Source organism: Hyla sarda, chromosome 2, assembly GCF_029499605.1.
Source record: "Hyla sarda isolate aHylSar1 chromosome 2, aHylSar1.hap1, whole genome shotgun sequence".
In the NCBI taxonomy this organism is placed as follows: domain Eukaryota; kingdom Metazoa; phylum Chordata; class Amphibia; order Anura; family Hylidae; genus Hyla; species Hyla sarda.
The window spans coordinates 185,020,312-185,040,910 of record NC_079190.1 but is presented as its reverse complement, the minus strand read 5'-3'; the positions used below and the strand labels follow the sequence as shown (position 1 = coordinate 185,040,910).

Here is a 20,599-nt window from a genome sequence, read left to right as displayed (position 1 = left end):
TCAAAAAAAAGTACAGATCATGGCGCAAAAAATGAGCCCTCATACCGCCGATTATACGGAAAAATTAAAAAGTTATAGGTCATCAAAATAAAGGGATTATAAACGTACTAATTTGGTTAAAAAGTTTGTGATTTTTTTTAAGCACAACAATAATATAAAAGTACGTAATAATGGGTATCATTTTAATCGTATTGACCCTCAAAATAAAGAACACACATCATTTTTACCATAAATTGTACGGCGTGAAAACGAAACCTTCCAAAATTAGCAAAATTGGGTTTTTCTTTTTAATTTCCCCACAAAAATAGTGTTTTTTGTCTGCGCCATACATTTTATGATATAATGAGTTATGTCATTACAAAGGACAACTGGTCGCGCAAAAAACAAGCCCTCATACTAGTCTGTGAATGAAAATATAAAAGAGTTATGATTTTTAGAAGGCGAGGAGGAAAAAATGAAAACGTAAAAATTTAATTGTCTGAGTCCTTAAGGCCAAAATGGGCTGAGTCCTTAAGGGGTTAAAGGGGTACTCTGGTGAAAAACAATTTTCGTTTAATCCAACTGGTGCCAGAATGTTAAACAGACTTGTAAATTACTTCTATTCAAAAATATTAAACCTTCCAGTACTTATCAGCTGCTGTATGCTCTAGAGGAAGTTCTTTTCTTTTTGAATTTCTTTACTGTCTGACCACAGTGCACTCCGCTGACACCTCTGTCTGTCTCAGGAACTGTCAAGAGCAGGAGAAAATCCCCATAGCAAACCTATCCTGCTCTGGACAGTTCCTGACATGGACAGAGGTGTCAGCAGAGAGCACTGTGGTCAGACAGAAAATACATTTTAAAATGAAAGAACTTCCTCTGGAGCATACAGCAGCTGATTAGTACTGGAAGGATTAAGATTTTTTAATAGAAGTAATTTACAAATCTGTTTAGTATTCTGGCACCATTTGAATAAAAAAAAAAAAAGTTTTTCCCCAGAGTACCAGAGTAAGGGCTCTTAGACAGTGTTATACATACGTTTTATGGTTATTACTGGAGTTTCGGTCTGTCAATTATTTCGCTTCAATCCAAACTTTTTGCCTAAATTTGACGATCCTACCAAACAAACTTTTAAAACATTTGCTAATCTCTATGAAGTGCGTGCGCACTCCTGATCACCAATGTTCAAGAGCATGTATGGGCTTCAAATGCGTTCAACTTGTCTGTTTGTTTCTTGCACAGTGGTGTGTTGTCTAAGACTTTTTGAGGAGATGAAATAAAAGCTGCATTTTAAGGAGTACTGGATCAACAAATTTCCTCTTTTTCATATGTCAGTATATTTGCATTAGTGTTTATGACTGGGCACATTATTTGAGGACACGGCTGATGTAATAATCTGGGAGAGTGTTCAGATGAGATGATATATCTAAGCCTGTCATTTTCTAAAAAGTAATTGTACTTTTATAGCTATGCTGTCTTCCATATAGTTTTGGTAGGTGGAGAGGAGCATAACATATGCCTTGGAGCTTATGCCCCATGCTCCTGACTATCCTCTATTTGTATTACTTTGGCCTGTAGATTTCTATTTATGTTTTAGAATTTCTTCACATACTTATTAATTCTTATTGTCCTCTTTAACCTGTGCTACTCTTTTAGTCTTGTTGAGCTACTCTCTAATGTTGAATAAGTCCTTTCTTAGGGTAGGGTCACACACAGCACATCTGCAACATATCTGACATTGCGGATGTGCTGCCGGAAGTCACAGAGTCCCTTCTTCCTGTAGCTCTGTGTGCATGCTCATAGTGGGGGATTTTCTCCTAATTTTTATCTCTATTAGATGAGCCTTTTTCTTAGGCACAATTTAACCCTTCAAAACCATTCAAATAGGGAAAACAATTGTAAAATTTCCACACTTATGTTTTATTTTAATTTTTTTCATAAAATTATATAATTTTGTATTTTAACTTAAAGATATTAATTCTTGTTATATACTTTTATATACTAAATGGAAGCAGTAAGAAGCAACATGGGGCTCTCTGATGCCACCAATACATGTGTCGGGCTGCTCATGCCTTGTTCCCTGCCTAGTAATTTATTGCTGTTACTGCCATGTACACAGCACTAGCGACAGAAATCCTATCCTATTACTGTATACTGTATATTCTAATGCATTTGAATTCATAATAGACTGGAGGAGACTCTGCATTTCTAGCGCAGTGTGTGCCGCAGCCTCTAGTAATAAGGGGAGATTATTAACATCACTGCTCGCTAGGTATACATATAAAACAGTATAATGTGATCAAAACATTACTAAAATGCCTTTTCATAAATGTTCCTTCCAGGCAAGTGTAATTGAAATATTTCCCATAAATAATCACTTTCTTTTTTTTTTTTACCAGAAAGAATTACTCAAGTGAAAACAGACATTTATGTAACAAGCTTTGGACCAGTGTCGGATACAGAAATGGTAAGTTGTGGTAGAACAAAAATTGGAATTCAATTGATTCATTTATTTAAAAAATATCAAATCCATTTATTTTTAGCTTTTCGCTGAATTTATAATTTGAAGACAAGGAGTGGTTCACATTTTGGAGATTAGAATTAATAACAATTTGTTCATCTATAGAGAAACAGTAAAATTAAAAAAAAAATGTTTTATCCCTTACAAAGCCCTGTGATACATGAAATGAGCAAGAAACATGATTTGATTGAAAACGTTCGAGAATATGATTTCCCATGCCTTTGTTTTTCAGGAATATACCATTGATGTATTTTTCCGCCAAAGCTGGAAGGATGAAAGACTTAGCTTTCAAGGACCTATGCAACGTCTTCCTCTTAACAACTTACTGGCCAGTAAAATCTGGACACCAGACACGTTTTTTCATAATGGTAAAAAATCAATTGCTCACAACATAACAACCCCCAACAAACTACTACGCCTCGAGGATGATGGCACACTGCTCTATACAATGAGGTAAGAAGAACTGTAAGTTCAAATAATGACCCTGAACTACTCTATAAATAGTGAAAATTTCCTAATGAAGGAAACCATGGCAGACCAATTTTTATCCTCCCAGTAGTAATCCACAAAGGAGGGAATATCAAAAATATTTTTATTTACTAGATACAACTATACTGACAATATTTATAATTGGTCACAGCCGTGACCACTAGAATCCTAAATTTACCATCCAAAAAATTTCATAAAACGTAACTTTTATTGCCTCAAAAAAGATTAAAAAGTCTCTACCTAATAGTTCTCATTGGGGGAGATTTATCAAAACCTGTGCAGAGGAAAACTTGCCCAGTTGCCCATAGCAATCAATCAGATTGCTTCTTTCATTTTTCACAGGCTTTCATAAAAATGAAAGCAGCAAGCTAATTGGTTGCTATGGGCAACTGGGCAGGTTTTCCTATGCACAGGTTTTGATAAATCTCCCCCATTGTGATTAGTATCCATACAATGTTACCGCTTTTCTGCAACATGTATAGGTAATAGCTGAGTAGTATGGCTGCAGTCCATACACTTGATTCCCTGTTGAGAACTGTGGTAGAATATTATAATCTCAGACTCATTCACCCGTCTGACAATTCGCCCCAGCAGTGGTTTTATCAAGGAATTAGGGCAAATGGCGTCCAAACAAGCCTGACCTGGGTATTTATAACCTCCTATCAGGGATGTCACACTCATTTCTGTGGCCAGTTAACCATAAGTTCTCATGGATTTGTCTAATATTGATTGACATTGCCGCCAGCCATTCTGCTTTTCCTATGTGTCCAATCATTTAAACCCATCATGCATCACTACATCACATCACAATTGATTGACACACTGTCAAACCTATATCCATAGCATTCGGGCCATACATACCATGATTGCTGAATTACACTCTGACGTAGCTGTGCTGTGAACACTGCGTGAACTGACAGACTCCTGTTCCTGTGTCAGTTTCTCCTGCGCATGTCTGCGCGTACGGACATGCACGAAATTATAGAGTCACAGCACACCGATGAGAGTGTCTGTGCATGAATGCGCACTAGAGCTCTGAGCAGACTGATAGTTTCTACCAGGGTATCACTACAGTACTGATTTAGGGTCATACTGGGGGACAAATCATTCCATAGATTAACTCTGCTATATTATAGTATATGTGCAATCAAAAGCATATTGCATGATTTACTATATACTAGAAACACTTAGGCAAGTATCCATATAGCCTGAATATTCATATTGAAAAGACAAGTATTCCATATTGGAGATAAACAACTCAACTGCATATTTATTCTGATTAGTATTCCATATTGGAAAATAGTTCCTATTGGAAACATAATTTTTTCCTATGGCACAAACAAATTAACTATGACAATAGTTAATTTTATGATGGAGTGTAACTCACATACAGCTGAAAGACAATTATTTGTATCAGATTATAGACTGGTCAGATTATTATAAAAAATGCTGAATATGTAAATCCTTCATTGAGCCCCAACGGACTCAATGATTGAAGCTGATGAATCCAACGTGCTTCTTCACGTAACAATTTTGCATTTAAATTTCCACGTCATGGTCCAAGTTTAACTTGGGTACTACCCCAGAATTGAATGGCTAAAGGACTATCTGCATGTCCATGAAAGTGGAGTGTCTGTCCGGGTGTTAATTGTACTAATATGCTTGGAAATTCTTCTCCGTAACTGTTGTACTGTTTTGCCTATATACAATTATGGACAATTACACTGTGCCACATATATGACCCCTGTGGATTGACAGTTCATGAATTATCATATTTCATTAACCCAATGATCAACTGGATTGGTAAAGTTTTTAGTCCGAGGTAAATATGAGCAGAGGGTGAATTTCCCACAAGGGTAAGACCCCTTGACAGGGGATCTCAGCCAGGTGGGGGAGGTCTCCTCTTGGTAAAAGCTATGAACCAAATATTCATGGAGGTTTTTCACTCTACTGTATGTTATTCATTGGTTTACTGTGATTACTTCCGATAAATCTGCATCAGAGGTCAAAAGAGGCCAATAACGTTTCAAAATCATAAGAATGTTTTAATTGTTTTGATCAAATGTTCCAATACACTGAATAATTGAGGATTTTCCTAGTATAGTGACGGAAAATGTTGATTTTATTAAGACAGGAAGCGAATATCAGAATGCATTATCCTTCTTTATTTTGCCCATTAGCAGAAAGAATGATAGTATTAAACATGAAAAGAAAAAACACAGGTGTCCAAGCACCTAGTAACCATAGCAACTCCCTCTTCCATCCCACCAATCCAAGCATAGACTGTCCTATACAACCAAGCTGCAGCCCCTCCTCCTCCTCTTTCTTTATGCCGTGACTCCGTCCAGCATCCAAATCGCAGAAACTCGCGCGACGGCGTCCACACGGAGGACCTCGAACCAATAACGCAGAACATCAATCTTCAAACAGGAACGATCAACCGGACAGGCCACGTAGCTGACCCCAACAATGAACCGTGTCAAGGCAGAACCATTCTTCAATACCCTGAAAAGAACAAAGGTCATAGATAATAACGGGTAGGGGAAACGGGTGGGATTATATTCGCCTCCTGTCTTAATAAAATCAACATTTTCCGTCACTATACTAGGAAAATCCTCAATTTTATTGCAGACAGGAGGCTCATATCAGAATGCATGTTCAAAGCATAGTACATAGAGGAGCATCATAAATGCATCACAACACATACATAGACACATGTTCGGTAGGTTTAAAATAGAACGTTCGGAATGTATCCTCCGACGACCAGTCGGCCGCCCTCAAGAGTTCCGAAAGCGAGCCACCCGTCTGAAAGACTTTGGTCGACATCGCACTCCTAGTGGAGTGAGCAGTGAATAGTGACACATCAATACCCGCCAAGGTCATTGTCAACTTCACCCACCGAGCCAAAACCGGTAAATATAGCGGACAATAGGAGATGAGGAGCTGCGCCGAACCCGTCGGTCGACGCGTAGCTGTCCTCAACTCGTAAGACCGAAGACATCGTACGACACACAATTTTGGGCGCATCGGAAAAGATGGAAAGAAAACCGAACGCAGATCAGTTTTGGTTCTTCGACAAATGGAAAAACGAACCCCATCAGGAACAAATTGTTTCCTGGAAACATCCAGGGCCCGCACGTCTGACACACGCTTGATGGAGACCAGGCATAACAACATTGTCAATTTAAACGACAGGAGTTTAAGAGACAAGTCGTCATTGTCTTCCCATGTCTCAAACATGTGTAATACACTGCTAACATCCCACGTGGTGAGATATCGCGAAGAAGGCGGACTCGTAAACCGCATCCCCCTCATAAGACGGCAGACAATTGGGTGTTGTCCAACCAATAAGCCATCCACCAACCCATGGGAGGCGGAGATAGCTGAAGATAAACGTTAATCGTGCGATAAGCTTTCCCCGCCTCAAAAGACTCCAAGAGATAATTAATGACCTCCGCTACAGGGGCACGTACGGGATCCAAATCCCCTCGTGAGCACCAACGAAGCCAAAGTCCCCAGGCTGATCGATAAGCCGATCTGGTACCTGGAGCCCAAGCATCATTGATGAGGTCAGAAGCCGATTGCGAAATGCGGCCCCCAAGCGATGGTGTCCCGAAATCAACCATGCCAACAGCGGCAGTTGATCGTCCGATATCAAGGGATGAAGATTCCCTGAGGGATCTTGAAGCAACGTGAGCAGAGGCGGACACAACCTCGGTACATCTATGGCCATCCCCAAGACCTGGGGAAACCACAACTGAGTCGGCCACCAGGGGGTTATCAACACCAGTGTCGCTTTCTGGGACACCGTCTGCCATAATACTCTGGGAATCATGGCAAATGGCGGAAAGGCGTACAGGGTGTCCTGTGGCCACACTTGAAGAAACGCGTCCGTCGCCATGGCGTCCGGATCCGGTCGCCAACTGAAAAATCGCGGCAGCTGTCGATTGAGACGAGATGCGAATAAGTCGATACTCAATGGCCCCCACAGGGCACGGAGCGCCCGGAACACCATTGGCTCCAACATCCAATCGCTGGAGTCCATGAGGTTCCTGGAGTTCCAGTCCGCAATGGCGTTGGAAATTCCGGGAAGATACTCCGCGGTCAACAATATATTCCGCTGAAGGCAGAATTGCCAAAGGTCCGTCGCAAGATCCGCGAGGATCTTGGATTTCGTGCCTCCCAGGCGGCTGATGTATTGCACGGCTGCTACATTGTCCATGCGTAGCAGGATACAACAATCCGACCTGTGGAAAGCGAAACTCCTCAGGGCAAAGGTGCCCGCGAGAAGTTCCAGGCAATTGATGTGTAAACACATTTCCGACGGTGACCACTTGCCTCCGGACGTCGATGCCCCGCAGCGGGCACCCCAACCCTGCAGGCTGGCGTCCCAATCTATCACCAAGTCTGGTTTGAAATTGAAAATTGTCTTCCCATTCCAAACCTGAACATGACGCAACCACCATAGGAGTTCTCCCTTGGCTTCTGCGGATAGCGGCACTTCGGCTGAGTAGGGCAAACCCTCCCTCAAGTGCCGGATCTTCAGCCTCTGCAGTGCCCTGTAGTGTAAGGAGGCAGGGAAGATCGCCTGGATGGAGGCTGTCAGCAGACCGACCACCCGAGCGAGCGCCCGCAACGATACCACCTCTGCGCGGAGAAGCTTCCGGATTTCCTTGCGGATCGTAGTCAGCTTCCTCGTGGGCAGACTCAGGGTGGCCAAATGGGTATCCACCTCGAACCACAGGAACTCCGTCCGCCGAGACGGCGTGAGTACCGACTTCTCTTCGTTGAGCAGAAAACCCAACTCCGAGAGAAGAGCGGCCGTCCATTGGACGTGCTGCACAGCCAACGCGTACGTGGACGCCATGATCAGAATATCGTCGAGATAGACGATCAGGCGTACTCCCCGGCTTCTGAGAAAAGCCATGACCGATCTCAGCAGTTTGGTGAAGCACCATGGTGCTGAAGAGAGGCCGAACGGGAGGCACGCAAATTCCCATTTGCGACCTTCCCAACAAAATTGAAGAAATGGACGGGAAGAAAGGTGTATCGGCACAGTCAGATACGCGTCTTTCAGATCTATCTTCGCCAACCAGTCTCCTGGTAGCAAAAGATCTCTGAGAAGATGTATCCCCTCCATCTTGAAGTGGCGATACAAAACGTACTCGTTTAAATGATTCAAGATTATGACCGGACGGTGACCTCCGTCCTTCTTTCTGACCAAGAAAATATTGCTCACATAACCCGGAGCGTCCCAAGACACCTCCTGGATGGCGTGTTTCAACTGCAGATCCATCAATTCCGAGCGAATCAGGGCCTTGTCGGCGTCTGCGAAGTGTATCGCTGGCGGCCAGCAAGTTTGTATCGGAGGAGAAAGAAATTCTATTTGATAGCCGGTTACAGTTTGCAAGACCCACGGATCGGATGTGATCCGGGACCAGGTCCGGGAAAAATGCCCCATCCTGCCCCCCACAGGAATCCATTCTAACGACAGAATAGGTAGTCTCACCTGTTCCCCTGGATCTTGGGTATCCACGGCTGGCACCCCTCGCTCTCCACGAACGTCCTCTAGGCGGAAAGAATGGAGTTGAGGGCTGTGGTGGGGGAACTGGTGCGTAATATTGTCTGTCAGGCATGTAGTGGCCCCTGTTATAGGGTCTATAGTTGGTGGCACGCCCGGAAGGGCGACCCCTACCCCTTCCAGCCCTGGGGAAAACCTTGTTAGCGCCCACCTTTTTTAAAGAGGATTGGGCTTTATCAAGGCCCGAGAAAAGGCCAACATACTTATTTATATTTTTAAGAAAGGCCTCCTCATGTCTGCATCAATTACTTCACCTGAAGCGACAGCATGTTCGGCCAATTGTAAAATCTTTGTCATAGGCCCAAGGACATCCAACATTTTGTCCTGAACAGCTTTAAAGGATTTGTCAATACCCTTTTTAGGGTTTTTACCGATCTTAACCAGATATCGCACCAGAATGGGGTCCAACTCTGGTGTCATGGCAACATTACTGGACAGTGACGGCCGCGGACACTCCGCCCTCAGTTTATTGCGGTTGCGACTATCTAAAGATTTGCGCAGCCAAGCCGAAACATAATCAGCCACCTATGACATGGGCGTCCACTCCCCCGAACTCCCCCGGGGGTGTTTGATATTATCCGGGCTAAAAAATGGAATTCCCATGGAATCCAAGATCGCTCCAGGGGCGTTCGTGTCAGCGGAGTTATGTGGGGGAGAATGACTCACGTCCCCTTCCAGATCCCCGTCCTCAAACTCATACAAATCATCATCCCCAGAGTCTGAGGTTCCATCTAAATCCTCAACAAAAGAGTCGGGTTTATTATGCTTGGAGGACTGAGAGGTTCCACCGGGCATGTCATCCCCATCCGTGGGGTTCTGAGCACTCACGGTGGTATCCTCAGGAGGCACTGAGGTCTTAGTTAGTTTAGAACCACCTCCAATAGTAGGTGCACTGGTAAGGTGAGTATCTAAGTCGGAGCAATAGCATCTCTTCCGGTCCGACTTGCCGGGTCTTAGTAGGCTGGAAGCCTGAGATTGAATTTGGGAGGCGACCAACGAGGTATCCGAAGAGGCCGGCCCTTCCCGGTGTTGCCGTGACAACGCCATGGAAACAGACTTTGATATGCTGTCATTGGCAGATGACATGGCGGCGGCCACGGTGGACTGAACCGATGTAGACACCATCTGTTGTAATAATTCAGAAGGGGTATGGTCCTGAGATGAATGAGTCAGCCCACCATTAGGTGGAGATAGCTGATCATCAGACATGATGTAGTTAAAGTATGTAGTTAAAGTATGTATGGGTGTATAGTAGAAACGTGCAGTCCCAGCTGTAAGGGAAGAACAGACACAGAGGGACCAGCATTAACTGCAGTGAGTAAACAATATGTATATACACAAAAGTATAGGACAGTAAGAGAGAGAGAGAGAGAGAGAGAGAGAAAACGCTCACAATAAGGCGCAGCGAAAACCCGACCCAGTTGTGAACTGGGTAGGGCGATACTAGTGCGTTAGCGCCGGTGGGGAGCGGAGGGGCCGCGGGGAATCCCTGAGTCGGCGACCGAAGAAACGGCCGAACCGCGCAACAGAGGGACTTGCCGGGGCACCACACAGAAGGCCCCGCACGCAGGCGAGGTAACGGGTCAAACGCTCGCGAAGCGAAAGTGCGGACACGCCCCCCTGAGGCGCGTGAAGCGCTCAGGAGATCTCAGACTGAAAGCCGGAGAAGAAGGGGGGCGGAGTCAGAAAAAATGGCGGAGCACCAAAAGGGAGAGAGAAAGTAAGTGAGATAGAACAGAATGGTACAGGTCCCTGGGTCTGAAATACCGACCCAGAGGAAAAAAGGAGGGGGGGGGGGGAAACGGATATATATATAGATATATATAGATAGAAAAAACACGGGGAGACAGATATAGAGAGAGAGAGGGAGAGGGACCCTCGCTCCCTCAGAAGCTGGCCACAGAAGGCAGATGTCCCCCGACCCTGGGAGTACAGGGTCGAGGTAGAAATCAGAATGTAGGGACAGGAAAGAGAAATTATTAATGCACTTATCTGTGAAACACTGATGCTGCTAACGAGCAGAAAGAAAGAGGAGGAGGAGGGGCTGCAGCTTGGTTATATAGGGCAGTCTATGCTTGGATTGGTGGGATGGAAGAGGGAGTTGCTATGGTTACTAGGTGCTTGGACACCTGTGTTTTTTCCCCCCCATGTGGTACTGGGATTTTTGCTCGCCATTCCTGTGATCATTTTGATACCACGGGGTGAGATCTTGCGTGGATGAAGGGAAATTATCAGTTGTCTTGTATGTCTTCCATTTTCTAATAATTGCTCCCACAGTTGATTTCTTCACACCAAGCTGCTTGCCTATTGCAGATTCAGTCTTTCCAGCCTTGTGCATGTCTACAATTTTGTTTCTGGTGTCCTTCAACAGCTCTTTGGTCTTGGCCATAGTGGAGTTTGGAGTGTGACTGCTTGAGGTTGTGGACAGGTGTCTTTTATACTAAGAGCAAGTTCAAACAGGTGCCATTAATACAAGTAACGAATGGAGGACAGAGGAGACTCTTAAAGAAGAAGTTACAGGTCTGTGAGAGCCAGCAATCTTGCTTGTTTGTAGGTGACCAAATACTTATTTTCCACAATAATTGGCAAATAGATTCTTCAAACAATGTGATTTTATGGATATTTTTTTCTCATTGTGTCTCTCATAGTTGAGGTATACCTATGATGAAAATTACAGGCCTCTCTCATATTTTTAATTAGAAGAACTGGCACAATTGGTGGCTGACTAAATACTCTTTTGCCCCATGATGGCAAGGATGTATGATGGCAAGGATGAAACAAACGGAGCCAAAAATTTATCAACATATAAGGTTATAAATACCCAGGTCAGGCTTGTTATGACGCCGTTTGCCATAAGTCCTTGATAAAGCCACTGCTGTGGCAAAATGTTGGACAGGTTCATAAGTCTGAGATTATAATATTCTGCCACAGTTCTCAATAGAGAATCAAGTTTATGGACTGCAGCCATACTACCCAGCTATTATCAATACATGTTGCAGCAAAGCTGTAACGTTGCACAATTACTAACCACAATGAGCACTGTTAGGCAGAGACTTTTTTTAAAAATCTTTTTTGAGGCAATAAAAGTTAAGTTTTATGAAATTTCAGTGGATGGTAAATTTAGGATTCTAGTGGTCATGGCTGTGACCAATTGTAAATATTGTCAGAAATTAATCCTCCATCCATTGGTCCGTTATATGTTGTAACATCTCTATATTGGACACGTTCTGTGGCATTGCACATCACTTCCTACTGTATAGGAACAGGTACTCTTGTGAAAGTGACAGGAGTCCCTGCTGTCTACTTAGTTTTCATGGTGTCCTATGCTGGGGTGCCATAGAGACTACATATGCTGCTTTTTGTAGGAAAGAAGGGACTTCTGTCAAAATGATCCTGCAGGGTAGTGTCAGAATATTCACCTGCTCCACACTCCTGTCTGTGGACAGATCTAGACAAACATCTTTTTCTTTGGCCTCTGCAGCACTGTATTGATCCCTAAATAGGCCAAAGAGTAAGACATCAGTCTGGCCACAGACTGAATCAGGGGGGAAGGTGAGTATTTTTATAGTATGTCTCCATGGCTGAGTAGCTGGGGATACAGTGTATGCCTTGCCCAAATAAAATCACCAAAACTTAGAATTTTAATGAATCATAATGTTTTGTGAAATTTGGAACACATCTTATTCATAGTAAATTTGCTCATTACCAGTTACATAATAAAATTCCGTATACTGCAGAAGGAGCTCATTGCATAGGGAATCATAAAGATCGCCCTGTACCCTTTATCATACATCAATAAATAGTATTTCGTAATATTCATCCTATATTCCCGAATTTCGCATATTCGTTCACCTTTTTTCCCCATGCAAAATTTGAAATGAAATTCGCAAAATGCACATGCGCGTTTACATCTTTCAACTAACTACTTTCCTATTGGTTGCTAGGGATGTTGCTAACCTCTGAAAACTGTATTTGCATCGTTCTCATTGGCCTACAAGCTAAAAGAAGGGAGGGATCAGTGTCCTCACATATTCACCTTCTTTGGACCACAAGCTGGAAGCAAGGAGGGATGATCACTTTTAATTTACACAGTACACATCCTTGTGATGTGTACTGTGAAAAAAATATATATAAAAAAAAATATTCGTCATAAGGAATATATTTCGCTATATTCTAAATTTTTGCGAAATCACTAATAGCGATAAAAATTTGCTATTCGAATATTCTCACTCAACACTATCAATTTGAAGTGGGGCTGAGAGTCACAGTCGCCTGGACCTGCCTCCAAATCTCATTAAACACACAGGGCTGCCATCGGATAGCCCTGTGTCTGCTCATCAGAGAATACACAGTGTATTTCCCCCTGTGCAGTGTGGGACTACTATGTGAAACTTCAGATAACAGCTAAACACAGGAACCTTCACTTGGTGGAACTCAGAGATTAACTTCTTTTCACAATCCACTGCCTTGAATGTTTGTGGACATGCATAGCCAGACTCATTCAGAGCACTGGCATGTTCTTGTACATAGGCAACAGAGAGATTTATGTGCATTTTTGGCTTCTTGGCTGGTCTGCAAATATCAAGACTAATTCCATCATCAATGTAAAAAAGGACCCAAGTGGTGGAACTGAGCATGTGTGTCCTTGAGCACCGTAAGTTGCACTGTATATAACAGTAATTTCTAGATACAGGAGCATTTTTAAGTATTCTATATAAGCACAATGTATTCATGTTACAATCTCTTTAAAGAGAACCTGACATCAAATTTTACCCTATTTATTTGTATGCTATATAGGATAAAATCAGTTTTCTTACCATTGTACGGATGTCCTGCATTGCTTCCTGTAAAGTGCCAAAAATCTACCCATTTTAATTTGTTTAGTCGCTTTCTAGATACTTTTGCTCCTTGCTTAAATGGCTTAAATGTGCCAAAAATGTGCCAACATTTAGCACATATTTTTGCTGTAAAACTAAGCAAACAGTTGGTGCAAACTTGGAATAGAAAGTCTAAAGGTGTGTTAGATTTTCAAACAGCATGAGCCACTCTTATAAACCTACATTCTTTGTTATTACTGTCTAGTCTAAGAATTAGACGGTTTGGGGGCCATATGTTTTAACCAATCACTATTTACATAGCAGTATACAGTGGTGCAGAGCGCACTGCTTTATTAATGTACAAGAGCAGGACCCCAGTCACTGTTATTTTTTTACCAGCTGTGCCTTTAGATATACAGCCTCGGGTACAGCTTGGCTGAGCAGGAAGTATATATTGTATACCTCCTGCTTAACCAGGAAGGAGTTAAGGAGGAATGCGCTGCATATAAATAACTGGATAATTTTTTCCAATGCTTTCCCTGAACACTACCAGCCCAGCACTGGAGGGGCTAACCCCTTCTGCCCTATATAATATACCGCCATCCATATACAGTATACTGTATACTGTATATAGCCAGGAGCTGTACACTTACCCACTTTTCTCCTGTCTGTACTTGCATCTTCTAAAGCTCTGCCTCTAGTGACATCATGATTACTAGAGGCAGGACTACAGGATATTACAGTTCACACAGGAAAGAAGCATGCTAAAAAGTGGTTCTGTCTGTACTGTAATCTCCTCTAGTCCTGCCTCTAGTAACCATGATGTCACTAGAGACGGAGCATTAGAAGACATAGAAGACCGGAGCCAGGTGTGTAAGTGTACAGATTCGGACTATTTACAGTATGTAGTAATCTATATAGATGGCTGTATATTGTATAGGGTAGAAGGAGTCAACTGGCGATTGCAAGTTAACCCCTTCAGTGCTGGCCTGGCCCAGAGCGTTCAGGCCAGCAATGGGGGACACTATTCAACAATGTATATACATTGCTGGATAGTGTCCCCAAATGGTTAAGGATAGACGCAGAGCATCCCTTGTTAAACTGTTACTGCCATTAACATCTATTTTTACATGTTGATCAGACATATCAAAAGGAATTGATCGCACCAGGTCTCACCCCTGAGACCTGCTGTGATCATGAGTTATCAGGAGTGAGACCTGGTGCGATCAACAACTTCAGACATGTCTTGAAAATGGCAGTAAGATATAAAAACTTTTTCTATGTTGTACATCTTGTCAAAACATTAACCTTTCTAATATTCTTTATGAGAAAATGTTATTTCCTTTTTATGGAGATCATGGCTTATAAAATCATGGCTTTGTCCAAGCTGAAGCACAGGCAAGTCCAGTAAGTGAGGGTGGTCTAGAGCTCCTCTCTCCTGTCTGATAGCACTCCTCTGTGCTCTCTCCTGTCTGATAGTGTTCCTCTGTGCTCTCTCCTGTTTGATAGCACTCCTCTGTGCTCTCTCCTGTCTGATAGCACTCCTCTGTGCTTTCTCCTGTCTGATAGTGCTCCTCTGTGCTCTCTCCTGTCTGATAGCACTCCACTGTGCTCTCTCCTGTCTTATAGTACTCCTCTGTGCTCTCTCCTGTCTGATAGAACTCCTCTGTGCTTTCTCCTGTCTGATAGCCCTTCTCCGTGCTCTCTACTGTCTGATAGTACTCCTCTGTGGTCTCTCCTGTCTGATAGTACTACTCTGTGCTCTCTCCTGTCTGATAGCACACCTCTGTGCTCTCTCCTGTCTGATAGCAGTCCTCAGTGCTCTTTGCTGTCTGATAGCACTCCTCTGTGCTCTCTCATGTCTGATAGCAGTCCTCTGTGTTTTCTTCTGTCTGATAGGACTCCTCTGTGCTCTCTCCTGTCTGATAGTTCTCCTCTGTGCCCTCTCCTGTCTGATAGCAGTTCTCTGTACTCTCTCCTGTCTGATAGGACTCCTCTGTGCTTACTCCTGTCCTATCAAACAGAAGAGAGCACAGAGGAGTGCTAGCCCACCCTCACTTGCTGAACTGTGCTTCAGCTTGGACAAAGCCATGATTTTATAAGCCATTATTTCTATAAAAATGAAATAACATTTTCTTGAATTATATTAGAGAGGTTAAAGGGGTACTCCCGTGGAAACATTTTGTATTTAAATCAACTGGTGCCAGCAAGTTCAACAGATTTGTAAATTACTTCTATTAAAAAATCTTAATCTTTCCAGTACTTTTTAGGGTCTGTTTACTACATACGAAATGGTTTTCTTTTTGGAACACAGAGCTCTCTGCTGACACCATGACCACAGTGATCTCTGCTGACATCTGTCCAGAGCAGCATATGTTTGCTATGGGGATTTTCTCCTACTTTGGACAGTTCTTAAAATGGACAGAGATGTCAGCAGAGAGCACTGTGGTCATGATGTCAGCAGAGAGCTCTGTGTTCCCAAAAAAATAATAATTTCCTCTGTAGTATTCAGCAGCTAATAATACTGGAAGGATTAAGATTTTTAATTTACAAATCTGTTTAACTTTATGGCACCAGTTGATTTAAAAAAAAAAAGTTTTCCTCGGGAGTAACCCTTTAATGTTTTGCCATGTACAGCATATAAAAAGTTTTTGTATCTGACAGTGCCCATATAACTCTTTCCTGGCTGGGCAGGAGATATACAATGTAAACAATGCTCAGCTATGCTTTACCAGTGGTTGTATAGCTATGGGCATAGATAGTACAGAGCGTGACTCCCCTCAGTATAATAACGCTGTATACTCATGTACAGTATATGGCGATGTGCTCTGCAGTACAGAGTGGAAGCTGACAAATGGAATGACAGATACAAAGGTTCTAAAATGAGCTGTAAGGTAATGATCAGCTTCATTTATCTTCCATTAGATATCATTTTCCACTGATTTCCACTTAGGTAGCAATTTACAGTAAACACATGTCCAGTGCATGCTTTACAATTAGAACATTATTGTTAATCTAAGACAATAGTAAGGACATTTACAATGCAGTGGTGGCAATTACTATGCAATAAAATTAACAAGCGACATCCACTATTAGCTTCAAAGGATGATCAACTGTAAAATGAGTGACATAAAGGAAATTAAATGTACTGAACAATTTGTGAGATTGCACCATAATGACGGGTTTTATTTAGCAGCTTAAATAGCTTAGACACTTTAAATCAGTGCAGACCACTTGCATACATTTTTCCAATTTACACCAAAACCTGGTAGGATATACTTAAAATAACAGAGCAAACACCAAAATTAACCATTCTTTATTTGTTATGGCATAATTTTATTATTTTCTAATATTTACCATTAACCCCTCAAGGACATGGCCTGTTTTGGCTTTGAGGACGCTGCCAATTTAAATTTTTGCGTTTTCATTTCTTGCTCCTTGCCTTTTAATAGACATAACTCTTTTATTTTTCCATCTACAGACCCATATGAGAGCTTTTTTTTTCGCAACCAATTGCACTGTGTAATGACTATTTTCATTTTTTATTACCATAAAATGTACCGCACAACAAAAAAATTATTGTTTGTGGGGGGAGGGGGGAATTGAAAAGAAAACTGCAACTTTTGGGAGATAATTTTTTTACGCAGTGCACTTTAAAGCAAACATGACATGTTCTCTTTACTCTGTGCGTCAATATGATTAAGATGATACCCAATTTATATTATTCTTCTATTGCTGTCCTACTTTTAAAATTGCCCTATTCGTACAACTATAACTTTTTTTTCCCCTTATACAGGGCTGTATTAGGTCTAATTTTTGTATGCTATGATCTGTAATTTCTATTGGTACTGTAAAAGGGTTAATGGAGGGCAGCAGCGGAGTCGCTACTGATAGTAGCCATCACTCACTGCCTATGAAGCGAGCGCAGCTCCTATGATCGCTTCATAGTCACTTATAACACTTCAGGACGTACTTGTACATGCTCCTACACTTTCTTCATAGTCTCGTAACTCTCCAGAGTGTACATGTTCACCTTGTGTCTTCTAGGAGTTATAAACACTTAAAAAGTGTTTACAAATAAAATTCAATACAGAATAAGAATTAGGAGGTCACAACTAGCGATAAGTTAACTTTGTAAAAGTAAGCTTGCCAGGGTCATCAAATTTGGACCAAAAGTTTGGTTCAAATCAAATCTAACTTGTTTATAACACTATTTAAGAGCCTTAAAGCCCTGTACAACACTGTTATTTCACCTATGTGTATTCAGGTACTTTTGAAAGTTTTTAACCCCTTAAGGATTTTCACCTTAAGGACTCGAGCATTTTTTGCACATCTGACCACTGTCACTTTAAGCATTAATAACTCTGGGATGCTTTTACTTTTCATTCTGATTCCAAGAGAGTTTTTTTCGTGACATATTCTACTTTATGTTTCCATCGATACCTGCATCATTTCTTGGTGAAAAATTCCAACATTTTATGAAAAATTTTAACCTTTTTCATTTTTTTTTTACTTTGAAACTCTCTGCTTATTAGGAAAATGAACATCCCAAATAAATTATATATTGATTCACATATACAATATGTCTACTTTATGTTTGCATCATAAAGTTGACATGTTTTTACTTTTGGAAGACATCAGAAGGCTTCAAAGTTCAGCAGCAATTTTCCAATTTTTCACAAAATTTTCAAAATCGGAATTTTTCAGGGACCAGTTCAGTTTTGAAGTGGATTTGAGGGGCATTCATATTAGAAATACCTCATAAATGACCCCATTATAAATACTGAACCCCACAAAGTATTCAAAATGACAGGAGAAAATTCAAAATCAAAATTTTTTACACTCGCATGTTCTTGTAAACCCAGTTTTTGAACTTTTACAAGGGGTAAAAGGAGAGAAATCACCCTAAAATTTGTAACCCAATATCGAGTAAGGAAATACCTAATATGTGGATGTTAAGTGCTCTGTGGGTGCATTAGAGGGCTCAGAAGGGAAGGAGCGACAATGGGATTTTGAAGAGTGATTTTTCTGAAATGGTTTTTGGGGGGCATGTCACATTTTGGAAGCCCCTATCATGCCAGAACAAAAAAAAAAAAAACATGGCATACTATTTTGGAAACTACAGCCCTCAAGGAACCTAAGAAGGGGTACAGTGAGCCTTAACACCCCACAGGTGTTAGATGACTTTTTGTTAAAGTTAAATTATTATATTTTTTTTCACTAAAATGCAGTTTTTCCCCCAAATTCTACCTTTTTACAAGGGGTAATGGGAGAAAATGACTCCCCACCCTAAATTTGTAACCCCATCTCCTCTGAGAATGGAAATACCCCATGTGTTGACATCAAGTGCATTGCGGGCGAACTACAATGCTCAGAAGAGAAGAAGTCACATTTGGCTTTTGGAAGGCAAATTTTGCTAAAATGGTTTTTGGAGAGGCATGTCGCATTTAGGAAGCCCCTGTGGTGCCAGAACAGCAAAAAAAAAGACCCACATGACACACTATTTGGGAAACAACACCCTTCAAGGAATGTAACAAGGATTACAGTAAGCCTTGACAAATTTCCGGTAAAGTTGGACGTGAAAATTAAAAATTTTGTTTTTTTTTCACTTAAATGCTGGTGTTACCCCAAATGTTTTATTTTCACAGGGGGTAATGGGAGAAAAAGCCTCCCAAAATGTTTAACCCTGTTTCTTCTGGGTATCGAAATAACCCATATGTGGATGTAAAGTGCACTGTGGGCGAACTACAATACTCAGAAGAGAAGGAGTGCCATTGGGCTTTTGGAGAGATAATTTGTTTGGAATGGAAGCCGGGGGACTTGTGCGTTTACAAAGCTCCCCGTGGTGCCAGAACAGTGGATCCCCCCACATATGACCCCATTTTGGATACTACACCCCTCACAGAATTTAATAAGGGGCGCAGTGAGCATTTACATCCCATTGACGTTTGACAGATCTTTGGAACAGTGGGCTGTGCTAATGAAAAATTAAATTTTTCATTTTCACGGACCACTGTTCCAAAAATCTGTCAGACACCTGTGGGGTGTAAATGCTCACTGCACCCCTTGTTACATTCCACGAGGGGTGTATTTTCCAAAATGGGTCAAATGTGGGGCGGGGGTCCACTGTTCTGGCACCATGGGGGGGCTTTGTAAACACACATGGCCTTCAATTCCAGATACATTTTCTCTCCAAAAGCCCAATGGGACTCCCTCCGTTCTGAGCATTGCGGTTCGCCTGAAGAGCACTTTACATCCAGATATGGGGTATTTCCATATTCAGAAGAAATTAGGTTACAAATAATGGGGGGCTGTTTTCCTATTACCCCTTGTAAAAATGAAAAATTTGGGATAACACCAGCATTTTAGTGAAAAAAATTTAAAAAATGTAATTTTCACGCCCAACTTTAATGAAAATTCTTCAAACACCTGTGGTGCCTTGTTGTGCGTCCGCAGAGCATTTTACATCCACTTATGGGGTATTTCATTACTGTGTTACAAATTTTGGGGGTAAGTATGGGGCAACCCCTTGCATGTTAGTGTAAAAAAAATTATTTTTTTACAATAACATGCTGGAGTAGACCCGAACTTTACCTTTTCATAAGGGGTAAAAGGAGAAAACGCCCCCAAAATTTGTTAGGCAATTTCTTCCATATACACCCTATGTGACTCTAAACTGTTGCCTTGAAATACGACAGGGCTCCGAAGTGAGAGAGCGCCATGCGCATTTGAGGCCTAAATTAGGGATTTGCAAAGGGATGGATCCGGATGCAAGAATTAGACTTGCCTCCGATTCCAAAATTACCCTATGGCTGTGTTTCCCAAACAGGGTGCCTCCAGCTGTTGCAAAACTCCCAGCATGCCTGGACAGTCAATGGCTGTCTGTCAACACTGGGAGTTGTTGTTTTGCAACAGCTGGAGGCTCCGTTTTAGAAACCTTGCCGAACCAGACGTTTCTCATTTTTATTGGGGGGGGGGGGGGGAGGGAGGGGGATAAATGTGGAGGGATATGTGTATATGTAGTGTTTTACTTTTTATTTTGTGTAGTTTAGTGTAGTGTAGCGTAGTATTTTTAGGGTACATTCACACAGGGGAGGATTCACAGCGAGTTTTCCGCTGGGAGTTTGAGCTGTAGCGGAAAATTTGCTGCATCTCAAACTTGTAGCGAGTAACTCACTGTAAACCCGCCTGTGTGAATATAACCTCCAGCTG

The 20,599-nt window shown here is 41.9% G+C and overlaps 1 protein-coding gene across 3 annotated transcripts in view; it reads left to right on the top strand.

The window, feature by feature from the left end:
* The window catches only part of GABRA5 (gamma-aminobutyric acid type A receptor subunit alpha5), a 252,490-nt gene that overhangs the window by 86,925 nt on the left and 144,966 nt on the right, over positions 1-20,599 (top strand). For all 3 annotated transcript variants that reach the window (XM_056555897.1, XM_056555899.1, XM_056555896.1), the window contains 2 exons: positions 2,379-2,446; positions 2,733-2,953. In XM_056555897.1, coding sequence (XP_056411872.1) covers positions 2,379-2,446; positions 2,733-2,953 — 289 coding nt within the window. The remainder of the gene's footprint in view (positions 1-2,378; positions 2,447-2,732; positions 2,954-20,599) is intronic.